This window comes from Diabrotica undecimpunctata, chromosome 7, assembly GCF_040954645.1.
Source record: "Diabrotica undecimpunctata isolate CICGRU chromosome 7, icDiaUnde3, whole genome shotgun sequence".
NCBI lineage: Eukaryota > Metazoa > Arthropoda > Insecta > Coleoptera > Chrysomelidae > Diabrotica > Diabrotica undecimpunctata.
In genome coordinates this window covers 93,219,557-93,236,470 of record NC_092809.1, presented here as the reverse complement: position 1 = coordinate 93,236,470, position 16,914 = coordinate 93,219,557, and the positions used below count along the sequence as shown (strand labels likewise).

Sequence of the window (16,914 nt, the reverse complement as noted above, 5' to 3'; positions counted from 1 at the left end):
ACAGATCTAGAAGAAAAAGAAGAATATGATTCGGTGATATAACCAATAATCTTATGTTTATTTTTTTTATTTTTAACATACTTTATAACATAATTTATAATTTCAATATTTTAATAAGTTCTTCGAAATGGACGTTATGGATAAAAGATATTTTTGCATAAACTGTGGAAATGAAGTCAAAAGTTTATATAGAGAATACAGTAAAACAGTGTTGAAATTAACAGAATGTGTAAGTTACGAATTCAGAATATTTGTTTTTAAATTCACAATGCTATTTGTAGGATAATTGTAAAAATATTGCTGATAAATACGTGGAATATGATACTGTTATAGTAGTTATCGACTTACTTCTACTTAGAATAATGGCTTATAGGCATATTTTACTCAATTCTGAATTTAAGGTAAATACAATATTTTTAAAATTTATTTAATCCCTTTACATACCATTATCATTTAATTCGAAGCATAAAGGTGTAGGATATGTAAACAGAACCAATGTGTACAATAAACAAGACAACATTAAGGCTATTATTGACATTTATCAGAAAGCCGCTATAGTTTAGTTTTACCAACATACCAACTCACTCTTAATCATTGTATAGCTTTAAGTACTATTCAACATCACATCACAATATACTGAAAACTGAAATCATAGTGATCATCACTATCATATAAGCTTCTACTCTACAATAAAACATGGAATATGAACAAAGTAAATGTCTCCATTAATGGACATACTGGAATTGACTGGCCTAAGAACTGTAGAACTTTGCATACTGCCCCAAATAGAGATAAATTCATATATGTGTATTCTTCTGTATGTGCCTTCCCCTACTAGAAATTTAGTATCATCCAACTATTTTTATTTTATGTAATAATGCTCTAAATAGTTCCATTGAACTTCATTGGAATCACTCCCACAAATTTCTCATGTAATACTTCATCCTTTTAGTTTTTTCTTGTTTTATTACATGTAATAATTCATATTTTTTCCTCTTATCACATGTATTAGGTAAATGTCCTTAAATATATGTGAACTAAGTCAAATAGGTATGAAAAAGTTTAATAAGAATATTTTTTAATAATTTAATATTAATATGAATAAATGTTATTTTTAGAATTATTGGAAATTGCCTATAGGACTGATAGTGTTGGAAACATATATGACTTGGATATTAACCAAAGAATTTCCACTAGAAAGACATAAAGAAATATCTAACATCACTTCTTTTGATGAAGCTGATATTTACCTAGATGATATAAAGTTCTATGAAATGAGCCTTAATACAATTTTAGGCTTTATAAGTTATTTAGGAGTAAATTATAGCCTGTCAATAATTTATTCGTATTTACGAACAAGGGACATCATTAACTTTACCACAATTTGCAAATCTGTGTGTCTCTCCAGTAGTGCTACCTTTTTAATATTACCGTCTTTAATATGGGATACTTATATCAATGAATTTCATATTTTATTTGTATCACTATACACTACACTTTCACAGCTCTTGGCTCATAGAGGTAAGTTATTAAAATGTATTTGTTATAAACTGGTTATGACTTGTAACTACAAAATAGGCAGTGTTTTCTCAATGGTTTCTAGTTTGTGAATTGCTAAATTAATCAAATGAAAGGTCTTTACTTTTTGCTACTATTTGCTGAAAATGTATAATATCGTCAAAGCAAACAGAAGATATATGAAGAAATGTTAAATCTGTTGAACCACAAAGAGGATGTGTACCAATAAACAACCAAAAGCTATAGCATAGCAGGATCTCCAAAAGATATCTTATTAAGTAATCAACATCTAGACAGTTTTTATTTAGTCAAGTGATTACCAAGACATGCAATTGGTTGGAAATTGTTTACATTCTTCTTTAAGTTCCATCTTCTATCGAAGGTTGGAAATCATCATGGCTATGCAGACTCTGTTGACTGCCGCTCTAAAAAGTTCTGCACTACTGCATTCAAACCATTCCCTTAAGTTCTTAAGCCAGGATATTCTTCGTCTTCCCACATTTCGCTTTCCTCGGATTTTGCTTTGCATAATAAGTTGTAATAATGCGTTATTTTGCCCTCTCATCACATGTCCTAAGTACTCAAGTTTTCTTGTTTACATTAAAATGGCCCAACAAACCTATGCCAAAAAGTTTCAAAAGGAATTAAAAATTAAAATTATATAAAGTGAGACATTTTAATTGCAAAATAAAATAGAGAAATTAGAAAAAAATATGACGAATACCATATCTTTTTTCAAAAAATCGCCATTTTGTTTGTAATCAAAATTACAAGACACTCGTTTTTTGCGAAAATGCCAATAGTATATTTTGTCAAAATTAGAAATCAAAATATTAAACGGAGCTGAGATATTGCAAGTTAAATATAAAATTTTATTAAAATTATAAAATCAAATTTTTTTTTCTTGTGTTTTTACATATTCTCTTACCCCAATGAAAAAGTTTTATTTAAAAAAGTTTTATTTAATATTTAATTAATTAAATTTAATATTTTATTAAAAAAAAATTACCAAGTTGCCAATGAGTTTAGGTCAAGGTAATTTTTTTGGGGGGTTCGCCTCTTGCTTGTATTATGTTCTATACAGTTTATGACTAATATAAAAGTAAAACAACTTTTTTTATACACATACAAAATCTATGAAAAACTTTTTGTAAATAATAAAAATGTATCAACTGTTAATTATTCATCATACATATATGTTACATTAAGTGTAGTTACTTCATTACAATACATTGTTATGCTCAGTAGCTCACCTTGTTATACAAAAAAGTGCAATATAAAGTTCAAAAGTATGCATATTTTTTAATAACTTATTGGCTATATCAAGCTGTATACCGTTGGTGTGATTTCAAAAAAATATATAAATAAGAAAATTCCTGGAATATAAGAGTATTGGAAAATAAAGAATTCTTGTTTTCGTTGACAGTATTTCAGGAACTATCCAACTCCACTACTTCTTTATGTTATTTTTTTTAAAGCAATACTGGAAACGGAATTAGAAGTGATATAATTGAGGCATGATTTTAAGGAAATCATTGTAGCATTGGATTTACTGTCTTTTTTTATAACAAGCAAAATTTTGGAAATATTTGTGGAAACTGTAACTTATTATGACAACTCTAATGACCACAATAGAATCAAAACAATATTTTTAGAGTTATGAGTGCATAAAAAAACTTTTTAAGAACCGATATCCGAGATAACTGATTAACTGTGTTGTCAATAAATTGAAACTAACCATGATGATATAATAATTTAGATGAAAAGTTTATCGAAAAACGTATTTTTTTTTAAAGATCTTACAGGCGTCTTAAAAGTGTTATAGCCTAATAATTACTTTATTTTGTATAAACACAAGAAGTCAGATATAACTCTCAATTTCTCAATTTGTATGAAAAATCTTTGGATTTGCTCCCCTCAAACTCAAATATCACGAGCAAAAAGTAAAGTTTTATCAGTAAGTTGTAATTCAATCAAAACTATATAAATTTTTATTTATAGTTTCATACGAAAAAACACATATAAGTAATTGAGAACACTGCATATAAATATCAAATAAAAAAATATGTACCACTATAGTACATTGAAAAGTAACATTGAGATTTACATTTTTGAGAAGACACAATTTTATTTTTTTGATGTGTGGGGTGGTTAGTATAAGCTTAAGTTCAAGTTTATGGGGTCGCTACCCTTGTCCCCCGGCCAATATATTGGAAGAAGATGAGCATAGGGTTTTCGCGTTGTATCTTGTAAATTAGCCACCCTACAGAAAATTTTATAAAACATTATTTCTAGCAAAAATAACTAAAAATTTTTGAACAAATTTTCTTTTGGGCCTTATAACTTTTTTCTACTCATTTTACAATAAAAAGACATCAGTGCAATATTATACAGGGTTTTAAACTAATAATTTTCACTACAAATGTGTTTAATTTCATTAATTTCTTTGGGTTTTATAGCTTTCCCAAGTTGACCGGGTACTTGAATACTCATAAGAATACAATAAAAACGAGCCATTAGGCTTAGTTTTTTATTATATATTTTTTTTATTCATATAATATATTATTTTGTTAACATTCCTATGGTATTCATCATCATCATCATCATCATCATCATCCAGCCTTCATTTAGCACGTCCACTACTGGACATAGACCTCCCTTAAATTCCTCCATTCTTTGCGATTTTGTGCTCTTTGTTGTCAATTTTTCGTGATACGCCTGATGTCGTCAGCCCAACGTGTAGGTGGTCTTCCTCTACTACGTTTGTCTGCTCTTGGCCTTCAATGTGTAATTTTGCTCGTCCATCGTGAGTCATGCATTCTTGCTATGGTATTATTAGTTTATTATCGACCTTTTTTCCAACCACCTATAAGGTAGAGTCTGGAGGCGCGTTTTTTAAGTGGTATCCCCATTATGCCTAATTCACTGAAAATTTCGACGCGAGATAATATTGAGCATAATTATATATTTAATAAGTTGTTTAATTATATATTTAAAAATTTGTTTTCCTGCTATTGTTTTTCATTTTCTTTGATGGTCTAGGCTGCGGTTCGGGATCTAATTCAGTATCGAAGGTGAATGTTTGCGAAAGAACGGAAGTTAGAATTGGCGTCATTGTGGGTAATTCATCTTCGAATTTTTCGATAATTTTAATATCTTCATAATGTTACTGTAGGTTTTATCAGAACAGTTGAGGCATACTGCAGAGCATTTGAGGCTTACTTGTCGACAACCACACATACCTTCACAGTTTCCCTTGCATCTACAGAAAATTAATTTCACAAGTTCGGGGGGTGCTGGAGTTTTGAAAGTTTTGATTAATATCCAAATTTTTCCATGCTTTTTCCAGCTCCAATCTTCAGGATCGCAGTGTTTTCTGGCGATAAACTTTAACACTGTGGAAACGAGCTGCATCTTGTGTTGATAGAAGCGATGATAAGTTAAATGTAATTTTGGTCACTGTCTTGGCGAATCGTTTGTATCTCATGCTGTTAGAGAATTATCTTTATTTCTATAAAGAGACGAAAAAACGTTCGCCAACGACAGTGAGGAAAGATGGCTCGGCTTTCTCACTGAGAAATAATGCTGTTCCGCTAGCTAACTCAGGATTTCTCTATAAAATTTTGATGAATTTAAGTTTGCCGAACTTGTAAGCTACTAATGTTGTGTCGCATCGTGAAATGGAATGTATATATAATAGACACATACGTCTAATGGTTCGTTTTTATCGTATTCTTACGAGTAACCAAGAATCGGGCCAACTTCGGAGCGCTGTAAAACCCAGAAAAATTAATAAAATTATACAAATTTGTAGTGAAAATGATTCGTTGCAAAACCCTCTATAATATTGCTCTGTATTATTTATTTATTATTTTTTTTATTTTACGATTTTTTTACAGTCATCAATTTACAAAGTTGATTTATTTATTTAACAACTTTTTCAACATTCTAAAGTATATAAAACCGCTATTATTTAGTTTAATGGACTATTATAAATTCATCATCATCATAAGTGGCTCGACAATCCGTTGTGGATCTTGGTTCACAAAGAAGTCGTCAGTCCTGTCGATTCCTGGCAACTTCCATCCATCTTCTGACCTTTAGAATCTATAGGTCTTCTTCCACATAATCAATCCATCTCCTTTGTGATCGTCCTCTGCTTCTTGTGTCCTCTGGTTTTGAAAATGTTAATTTCTTCGTGTATTCGTGATCTGACATCCTAGCAATGTGTCCAGCCCATCTAAGTCTCTGTACTTTAACCAATTTCACAATATCTGTATCGGTGTATAACTGATATAGTTCAAAGTTGTATCTTTGATACCATAGCCCATTTTAATTGACGACCCCAGAAATCTTTCTGTTCTGTTTGCTATTGCTATGCGTCTTTTTATTTCGTCGCTTGTCATGTTTGTTGCGTTTACTAGCGATCAAAAGAGAAATCATAGGATTTCTACCTGGCGAAACCGAATTCAAATTTTTACCACTGTGCCTTCTAAAACTTGCAAAGCAAACAGCTTGATAAATTACTCGGCAAGTTAATCTAAAAATTGCATTCCACCTGCCGTTCATCATGGTCAAAATTCGTAGTGAATTCAGTTTCTGGTACTCCAAACGGAATAAAGAAATAAAACATAATGACGGTATTAGATTTTTGTTTCCATACAGGGCAGCGGCAAGCCGCTTATACGTATTTCGACCTTTTTAGGTATCCTCAAAGCTGAATTCACTACGAATTTTGACTATGATAAACGGCAGGTGGAATGCAATTTTTAGATTCCCTTGACGAGTAATTTATCAAGCTGTTTGCTTTGCAAGTTTTAGAAGGTACAGTGGTCAAAATTTAAATTCGGTTTCGCCAGGTAGAAATCGTATGATTTCTCTTTTTGATATTAGATGGCGTAGTTACGTCCGTAAATGGTTATTTTGATAACTATTGTTCTACGACGGGATAGATTTTGTTTTGATTCAGAGCAGTGGCTATACCGCTCTGAGGAGAACTAAAGAGGTCGAAATACGTATAAGCACCTTGCTGCTGCCCTGTATCGAAACAAAAATCTAATACCGTCATTATGTTGTATAGTTGTTAATTTGAATTCTCTGTTGGATATTTCGGGGGTTTTTAGAAACCAACATATATTTGGTTTTTTCCTCGTTTACCACCACAAGTCCTAATTCACTTGCCACGTCCGCAAGCCTTGAAAAACACTGCACCATGTCTCTCATACTTCTGCCCACATATCGTCAGCGTGCGAGAATTTGCGTCGATCTATTAAAAATAGTTCCATTCATTCTAATATTTAATTGTCTGATTGCCTTTTGCCTTTGCCTGACCATTATTAATGTCAAAAAACGTAGAATTTTCTCCTTCAATTCTAACGCATGATCTTACGTTTTGCATTGTTAGTTGGGTCAACTTAACTAAGTTAGGTGGGATCCCAAAGTCTATCATTGCATTATATAATGCAGTTAATTTCACGCTGTCACATTCTGCTTTGAAGTCAACGAAGAGATGGTGTGTAACTATGTTATATTCTAGTGACATTTCTAGAATCTGCGTATGTGCTGATTTATTTGGTTAATCGTTTCATTATCAGGAGATTTTCAAGTTCCCTTATGTATATTTTTATAAGGAAATCGTGTCCCAGCTATTACCATGTTCCTAGACATCGCAAAATATATTCTCTTCCGATTTTGACATTAAAGTCTCCTGCTATTATTTTGATGTCATTTTTTGGGCACTCATCGTACTCTCGGTCTAGTGCCTCATAGAAAATGTCTTTGTCATCATCCTGTTTTTCTTCCGTTGGAGCAATGATGCTAATAATGCTAATATTAGCGAACTTCCCTTTAAGTCTTATTCGACATATCCTAGGATCAACAGCTTTGAAATCTATTACACTATGTTTGACCTTGCTGCTTACAATAGATCCGGTACCAAATTGGTGATGGGCAAGATGTCCACTGTAGTAAATATTGCAGTTATTTTTTCCAAAATACCTGAGCTAGTCCACCTCATTTCCTGTAAACTACTACTATAAATTAATTACATTAAAATTAAAAAGTTTTCCTAATTATTTCGTGAACTCATGTCAAAAAGTATGTTATTGCCAGCTTATACTATTGCTCAATTGTGATTTCTAGTTTAAGAATAGACATTTTTCTTTTTAGCTGTAAGTAATTCTGAGAAAATATGGAGCCTTATTGTTATATTTTCATCACATATTGTTAAAATGTACATTATGAATACAACACACTCTAAATTAATTACATAAGTTTTGATCAATATTTTTGTTTGTCAAGTTGACATTATACGTTTTTCTAAAGAACTTGAAGTTTGTTTTTATTGTGTAAACCATTTTGAACCATGGCAGACAGAAGAGGGTCAGGAAAAATAGGATATTGGATATGGGATCATTTTAATAATACATTAATATTCATGGGGTAAGTAAAACATTCAGCTGTTTAGACACGATCATTTGGACGCTTTTTGGATTTAACTATCTATCCCCAAAACTTTACCATTTTAATTTCTTTGTTTTAGACAAGTCTTTAGTGTTAAGTATATTTTATTCATATTCTATAAAAATTCGAAAATATTTATTTGTAATAGAGCTGATAAAAACATGCGAACTATATAACCTAAAAATCACTAACAAACTTTTGAGATACAAAAAATACGTAAGTACGCTTGGACACAAGAAAGGAGAACCTTTAATACAATAATATCAAAGAATATAGACGCATAAAATTCAATCAAATTGTTGACAAGCAGAATGCTTATCTCCCGCCATTTGTATTGGTTGACGCAAGTCAGTAGTTGTTCTTGAACTTTATCATAAAAATCTTCAATTTTGCTTAAACTCTGCGTGTTGTTTCGTATATCATAAGAAAAGTAAGTCTATTTTTTATTATTATTTATGCAATAATCGAAAAGGTTTAAGAATGACTAATATAAATCACTTGTGTTCTCCAACTACGTTTGGAGAACACTAGACGGAGATACGAATATTTCCACAATAAATATGACTACTTTTTACTGTTATTAACCAATTTTAATTTTTATTTGTACCTATTTAGCGTTTAATAATATGCATACCTATTTTAAAAGTCAGTAGGTAATTGTTCTTTTTCAAATATTTGAACGCTTCCGTACTTAGTATGGAATGATTTTCGTTGGAATCTAGTTAAATAAAAAAAATCTGTGTAAAGTTAGTTTCTTTTTTTTCATATTAAAGTAAAAAGAAAATAAGACTGCACATTTTATTTTTGTTACAAAAATAGCTAACCTTCTATCAAAGTTAGACGACACTGAAAAAAAAGACCCTTTTCAAGTTAAAGAGCTTGATTTAGACAACTTTACTCTTGCTTTTGCTTCATCCATTAAACAAAATACCATCCACAATGTTATTGCCGTGCAAACAAACAATATGCAGGCAAATAACAGTCCAATTATTGATGATACGCTAAGAGAAATACGCTAGAGAAACCGAAGAAATGCTTATCAATCATGTTTGTGAGGAAGAACTGTACATCCTAATTAATTTGGGTGATTTTAATATTACACACACGGTCACTAATGCCACAGAAAGATCAGAAGAAGGCATCTCGTGCATGCAAAAAACGAACTGCCAAGGCAATGAAACGTCCAAAGACCCGGACTTTATAACCATGGAAGAAGAGATAGGTAGTAGTTTTGAAGAATTTATGAGTAATGAAGGATGTAAAGAAATCGATCTGAACAACAGTACACTGAATCCAAAAGAATCAACAAAGCGTTCAAGGTCTAAAAAGAGGAAAACAGACAAAAACAAATTTAGCAAACACGAGAACTACAAGAATATAGAAAATGGGCTTAAGTATCAGGGAACAAAAAGAGAAAATGATTCATGGAATTACAATATAGAAAAGGCGGCAAAAACTATAAAACCTCGATGCAATTGCAAGTTAAGTAGGGACGACAAGACAAAATTGAAATGTAGTTCTATTTCTGACAAGGCTAGACACGAAATATTCGACAACTTTTGGAGAAAAAATTGAGTGAGAACAAAACATTAGTAATTGTGAAATCTACAGAGAGACGAAGGGGAGAACGGGAAATATCTAGAAGGCAAACATCGACCGAGTTTTATTTAAACTCGGAAGATAATCGAATACGATTATGCAAAAAGATGTTTTTAAATACACTCTGTATTGGAGAAATTGCGATAAAGAAGTGGGCCAGATAAACAGTTACAGATAATAAGCAAGTTGAAAAGCAATTTAAATGCGGAGAAGCAATAAAAAACTTTACAAATTTTTTCGACAAATTACACAAACTTGAATTCCATTATTGCAGGTCAAATAGTTCGAAGTTACACTTGGAAACAGTATGGCAACCAAAAGCACAATTATATAGAGCTTACTGCAAAGACTTTTGTGGGGAAAATAATATAAAACCCATGTCAAGAGCCATCTTTTCCATAATTTTCGATCAGCAAAATTTATCTTTATAACAGCCTAAAAAAGATAAGTACGATGTTTGTGTAGCTTTTGAAACAAAGAATATTTCGCAAGATGAGTACAATTTTCACATTCTGTTGAAAACGAAGCACGTCAAGAAAAGGTTACTGACAAATAATCAGGCAATGAAGTTTTTACAATCTGTGCTACTCTGTCCAAAGTCCAATGTGAGCTCTCTCTATTACAAAACAAAACTTATTATACATAATTTCCCGATTTACCATCTAAAACGCCAGCAAGGTGAATATTTGTTTGTAGAATGAAACAGAGGCTTGGGTAACAGCTAATGAGTTTACAATCGTAATAGTAATTCCTCAAAAAGAAAGTAGAAGCCAATCATCGTGATAAAAAAACTAATTATAATTTTTTATATCGATGGTTGCGCTGTTCAAAACAGAAATCCTGTGTTAGCAAACGCACTGTTCAACTTAGCAATAGAAAAAGATTTAACTACCTATACTACAAAATATCTCCAGAAAGGTCATACACAGATGGAGGCAGATAGCATGTGTTCTACGATAGAAAGATTGATTCGAAAATCCATAATTAATGTACCTGCTGACAATGCAATGATACGCAAAAAAGCATGTTTGAAGAAATCCCTACAGAGTAAAGTACTTATGGCATGATTTATTTAAAATCATTGAAGGTAATACAAATTTTATATCATCAATACGACCTGGATAAAAGTCAGAGATCCCCAGGTAGTTAATCTAAAGGCAATTAAATATATATAAAAAAAAATATATTTTACAAAATTAGACATTCTAAATTGGAATGGAAAACTTTTCCTGTCAGATTACCTGCAAATCCAAAATTTTTAGATTTTGACTCTGCCTGCATTAGCCACAGGTAGAATTCCCATTCCCAAAGAAAAGTATATAACAGGACTACCATTTATTTTATGATTAATTACCTCATAATTATTAGCCTCGTGCTTATTTCATTTTATATTTTCTGATTTAAAATTTTTTTAAGCATTCAATTTTCTGTTACAATTACCGATGTATAATCGTTATGTTACTGGTTTATTTACATTAAAAAAATAAATTAACTTTTTTCAGAAAAATGCATATTTCCATTATATTAGTTCGCAAAAAGCGTATCTCCAATTGTATTTGAAACAAAAACAATATTTCATCTAAAAACCAAAAATAGAACATTCAAATTCTTTTTGAATTGACTAGTAGTTGTAAAAACTAATTTCTTGCCAATCGGTAACAAGTTTAATCATTTAAATTAGTTTTTTTTCGCTCTCCTGTAAAATTTTATAAAATAGAGTTACGCACTATGCGAATTACACTGACGATATGCGTCTATATTCTTTGATAATATATCGACCTAACAAAGAAAACAATTTTGAAAAATAATGGATGCGTTCAGATGACCTAAGCGGCTGCCTTTAAGCACAAAACGGCTTAGATGCAGCAGAGACAACCTCGAAGCTAACCTCAATATTTACATAAATACTTCTATAAATAAATATTCTCGCTTAGTACTAAACTGTACTTTCATTATTCCATTGTAAATCCATTTTTAGATCAATCGAAATTTTTAATCAAAAACTCTTAAAAAATTAAAACTCATTAGAGCATACCACGCATGCCCAAGCTACCGCTGAATTCATCCAGCGGAAATAGAAGTACACTTGGTAAATTTAACAGCGCCTTGCGCTGGAGGCCTCTGAACGCTACGGCTTAGTCAGCTGTCCTGACGCTGAGGTCGTCAGAATGCACCCATTATATTTATTTTGCCACATAATCTCCTTTCAGCTTGAGGAGTTCGATATCCTTTTTATAATAAAAACTGTCTTGCTTCTCAAAATAGTCATTAACTGCCGACTTCACTTCTTCATTGTTGGAAAACCTTTGTTTTCCAGTTTTTTCCCTTTGTATAAAAGATTATATCTTGGATGGTACTAATATCAATCCCCTTTACCGACATGTTTTTCCTTTTCATCTCCCCAGGTCTTCTTTAGCCACCCTCTGTAAATCAGCAAATTTTTTGTATGGGATGATTAGCGACTGGACGTCAAATATTTTGTATCGAAGTTTTTCGGCAAACATAAGATAAATATAGACGTAATATGGTCAATTTTTGTCATACTTTTCCAGTTATGATCCGACTGCTCAGCAAAGATTGAAGTCAAAGAGTATTGCCACAGAATCTACCACCGCCATTAATGTAGTAGTTGATACCACATTTAAAGACACATTTGGAACTGCTTCTCAAGTAAGTTTATGACAAATTTTATCATAGCTTTGTTCGCGGAGATAGTTCCTGACTGGTTTCTGACAAGTTTCGGACCAATTAGAGATTAATGTCGTGCTCTGGTGCGGTTAGTTATTAGTTTATAGGTTTCAATTCTGCGCGAACGATTTTCGGACATTTCTTACTGTTTTAACCTTAAAATACACTAACATTTCTAATATTAACAAACATTAACTCATGGTTTACTATTATGTATGCAAGAAAAAGTGTAGTTACATACTTATATATATTTTATAAAGTTTATTTATTTATTTATTTTCAACGGGCTGCTGCGAAATAAGATTGGGCAGCAGCCCGTTGTCATGCAGCCCAACAATGTTAACAATGTACACAATAAAACAAAATAAAATATAAATATCATAAACTTAATCACGTAATTTAGTTTTACATATCAAAATGATGATTACCCATTTCACAACCACTTAAATAAACACATGCCTGGGACCAGAAATGAATTCGGCCTTCGGTGCAAAAAATCTAGATCTGGGTGAATATTTGCCCATCTTAGAGATAAAAAATTATTATATGCATAGTTGGTTCTGTGAAGAGGAACATAAAAAGTTTGGTTTAATCGTGTTCTACGGAGAGGTGCATGTAGACCAACCTGCGTAAGTAGCTGAGGACACACGACTGTATAATTAATTATGCCATAAAGCATATTTGCATATTTAATTCATCTTCGGTCATACAATGAGAGAATACCAAACTGGGCTTCAATTTGATCATAATTTACTTGATTTAATTTAAAAGCTATACCCTGTTTATATGCTACATATTTCAAGAACTTGTGTTGAACTGTCTCAATTTTTGATGTAAATAGTATAAGATATAAACCATACACAAGAACAATACTTTAGATGGGGTCTAACTAAAGAAGAATATAGTAATTTAATCGTTTCAATATTCTGAAAATCTCTAGTGAATCTTTTTATAAAGTCAAGCATTTGTAAAGACTTGGAAATTATTGACATATAATGCGATTCAAATAAAAGTAAAGAGTCTAAATTAATTCCCAGATTACGAATTTCGGTAACCCAGTCAACAAAAATGTTCTGTAAAATTATATTCCATTGGGTCTCCCGATCGTCCAAAAGAAACTGCATGACACTTGGATGCGTTCAGGGCTATAGCATTCAACACACACCACTCACTCCACCGATCGAGATCGTGTTGAAGATTAACACAATCTTCTGTATTACTCAGAATTGTGTAGAACTTTAGATTCTCCGCAACAGAAGAGATGAACTGTGCTGGAAGGAGTGGTGTATATCGTTGATAAATATGTTAAATAACAGGGGTCCCAAATGAGAACCCTGGGGTACTCCTGAATGAACCTTAATCTCACTGGAAACAAAATCCCTTAAAAAATACGCACCATCTGAACCGCGGTCAACCAAGTATGTTCTCAGCCATATAAGAAGTGGCCCATCAACACCCATTTTTTAAGTTTAACTATTAAAATATTATGGTTGACCCGATCAAAGGCCTTGGAGAAATCAGTGTATAGTGCATGTACTCTACAGCCCCTCTCCATGGCCTTCCTCAGGAAGTCCACAAACACTAGTATATTACATTCAGTTGATCTGCTATTCGGAAATCCAAATTGTGGGTCTACTAGCTGTTTTTCAAGTTAAGCTTTAAGATGGTCACATACAAAACATTCAAATATCTTTGGTATTACATTTATACTAATGAGTCTGTAATTATTCACCAATGAATTATCTGCCGCTTTAAAAATAGGTGTTAAAAAACTATTTTTCAAGCATTCTGGAAATTCAGCCTTATTTAAGAATATTTAAAAATGTAAAAAAGAGGTCTGGATAATATAAAACAACAATTCTTGAGAAAGCTGGGAGGCAATCCATCAGGACCAGGACCCGTATTCACTTCTTATTCAATTCTGGTAATTTTAAGTCAGTAAGACCAAGTGAAGGTGTCTTGAAATAGAAGAACTGCAGAAAAAGTATGACACGTTTAATGTGTACAAAAAGGTGAAAGATATAACTGGAACATATAGATCAACTGCAAGTAGTTTACTTGATAAACAAGAAAATATAGTCAATGAACAAGATAGATTAGAGAGGTAGAAAGAATATATTGAGGAGCTGTTTGATGACGATAGAACAGAAATTAAAATTGAAAATATATCGACTGGTCCAAACATAACACTCGATGAAATGGAAAGAGCTATAAAGCTATCAAAGAATAGGAAAACAGTGGATCCAGATGAAATTCCAAGCGAAATAATCAAACTACTCGACGTAAAGGGTAAACATTCTCTTCTAACCCTCTTCAATAAAATATACGAAACAGGACATATACCAACAGACTGGCTACTGTCAACATTTGTAAGGATACCGAAAAAAATAAATGCCAAACAGTGTAGCGATCATCGCACTATCAGTCTGATGAGTCATGTACTCATTTTTCCTAAGAAAATTTTCCTAAGAATATTGCACTCGAGAATTTACAACAAAATAGAAGTACAACTAAGTGAAACATAATTTGGTGTCAGAAACAACCTTGGAACCAGAGAAGCACTTTTCAGTTTGCAAGTCATGTTTCAAAGATGTAGGGATATCGAACAATCGGTATATATGTGTTTTATCGACTTCGAAAAGGCCTTTGACCGAGTAAACCGTGACAAACTTCACCACCAGACTCGCCTTCTATAAATTAAAGAAAATTCTAATTAATAGAGATATTACGTTAAACCTTAAAATCAGATTAATTCACTGCTACATATTCTCCACATTGCTATATGGTACGGAGAGCTGGACCCTTATAGAGACATTAATGAAAAAATTGGAGGCCTTTGAGATGTGGATGTATCGACGGGTATTGCGGATAAGTTGGGTTGATCGAATAAGAAATGAAATAATTTTACATCGAACTGAAAAAGACCCCAGAAATAACCAAAACGATAAAAATTCGAAAGTTGCAATATTTCAGTTATGTAATGAGACATCCAGAGATGTATAACCTTCTACACCTTATAATACAGGGTATGATCGGCGGAAGGAGAGGCCCAGGCCGAAGAAGAACATCCGGCTCCGAAATCTCCGAGAATGGTATCAAGAGACCACCGGTAATTTATTTAGAGCCGCCGTAAACAAAGTTATTATTGTCAATATGATCAGTCATTGTCAGTTAGTTGTGCACTCGCTATTTTGTGACATTAACGTAAAAAGATACTGAGTTTCAGAGCAATAAAATATATTAACCACGGAGGAAACTACAGTCACCAGATGAAAAAACGAAAAGCCCAATAACGTTTAAAGCAAGATGAGAGATGAACTTGAATAAATAGTGTAAACTTCGGTAAAATATGTAACGTAAAAAAATTAACTTGTATGGTCTGTTTAATTATATAAATATAGAAAATCTAATGAGCATATGTACCCTTTTGATTGAACGCCCTTCACTCACTAACATTTGTTATTTAATTGTAAATTTCTGTTTAATTAAAGACGAGATTTAGAAAAATCTACGAAAGAAGAGTAAGGATAAATGATCTGAATGTAGTTATTTTACAAGACTGCAAAGATGTGGCACTCTTTTCATGCGACCCAAAACTTCTAACGTTGGAATTTGTCAGTTTCTTTCACACCAAAGCTGTAGACAGATTCTTGCGATCGGCGATTATATATTTTCAGTATTATCTACAGGTAAATGTATACAGTATTTTCATATATCTTTTTGTTTAATCGTGCTTCATTCCTTAAGTCTTAACAATTTTGTATTATCATATCATATCATGATTGTTATTATTATATGTTGTAGAAACGTGAACAATAAAAGTAAAAACAATGAATCATCTTCTAGGCTTTTCAGATGTAGTAACATATCCTCCTGAGACCTGACCTGATCTTTTTTGTTTTTTTTTTATTAAGTACGAAACAAAACATGCCCATTCAAAATCAGGATCCAATCAATATAAAATCATCGTAAATGAAATTGTTTAAAGCAATGTTCTTGTAACTGTTTTTAGTTACCAGTGTTGAAATGTTCTAATAAAATTAGCTACCTACCATCAACTGTTTTTCTTCAACTGCCCGCCATGTTTGTCACTTGCGGTTAACAGGTTAACTAAGTTAAAATGTTCTCTCAGCAATACGGCGCGCTGTTGTCAGGTTCACTAGTATGTACACTACAATGGACCGTGGGACTAGGCGCTGTAAATTCAGTTCTTGCGAAAAAAATATATAATACGTAAATGTCCATTTAATTGGACATCAGGTCTCAGGAGGATAAACGAATATGACGCATCTCCAAGAGGCAAGAAGCAATAATCATGCAATCAAGCATAATAATATATTGGCATATAGAGTGCTGAACAGATTTTTCATGTAGCAGAAGACAAAGCGAGGTTTGCTATAGTGATCGCCAATATCTGGAATACCAGACAAGTCACTTGAAACAAGAAGAATTCTAATTCCCATAATAATTTGGAGCTGATGTCGTAAACTTCAGCATTAATAGTTTATTTACTTTAGGACATTACAACTGATATCTCCTTTAAATTTTCAATCTAAAACATTTTCAAATAGCCTCTGAATTCAACTACGAAATCGCCGAAACTTTTGAAAATATCAAAAATACTTTTTCCCCTATAACCATAATTTT

At 32.1% G+C, this 16,914-nt stretch overlaps 2 protein-coding genes across 3 annotated transcripts in view; both read left to right on the top strand.

Moving 5' to 3' along the window:
* The first annotated feature begins 24 nt into the window (after positions 1–24).
* On the top strand, positions 25–7,844 carry Arv1 (ACAT-related protein required for viability 1). The gene is made up of 4 exons (XM_072537763.1): positions 25–229; positions 282–401; positions 1,119–1,521; positions 7,687–7,844. The coding sequence occupies exons 1-4, from the start codon at positions 128–130 to the stop codon at positions 7,788–7,790; spliced, it is 729 nt and encodes a 242-aa protein (XP_072393864.1). The 5' UTR covers positions 25–127; the 3' UTR covers positions 7,791–7,844.
* LOC140445588 (protein phosphatase 1 regulatory subunit 36-like) overlaps positions 7,820–16,914 on the top strand; it is a 41,603-nt gene continuing 32,508 nt past the window's right edge. For both annotated transcript variants that reach the window (XM_072537762.1, XM_072537761.1), the window contains exons 1-3: positions 7,820–7,959; positions 12,132–12,249; positions 15,759–15,956. In XM_072537762.1, the coding sequence (XP_072393863.1) occupies positions 7,883–7,959; positions 12,132–12,249; positions 15,759–15,956 (393 nt within the window). In that variant the 5' untranslated portion in view covers positions 7,820–7,882. The remainder of the gene's footprint in view (positions 7,960–12,131; positions 12,250–15,758; positions 15,957–16,914) is intronic.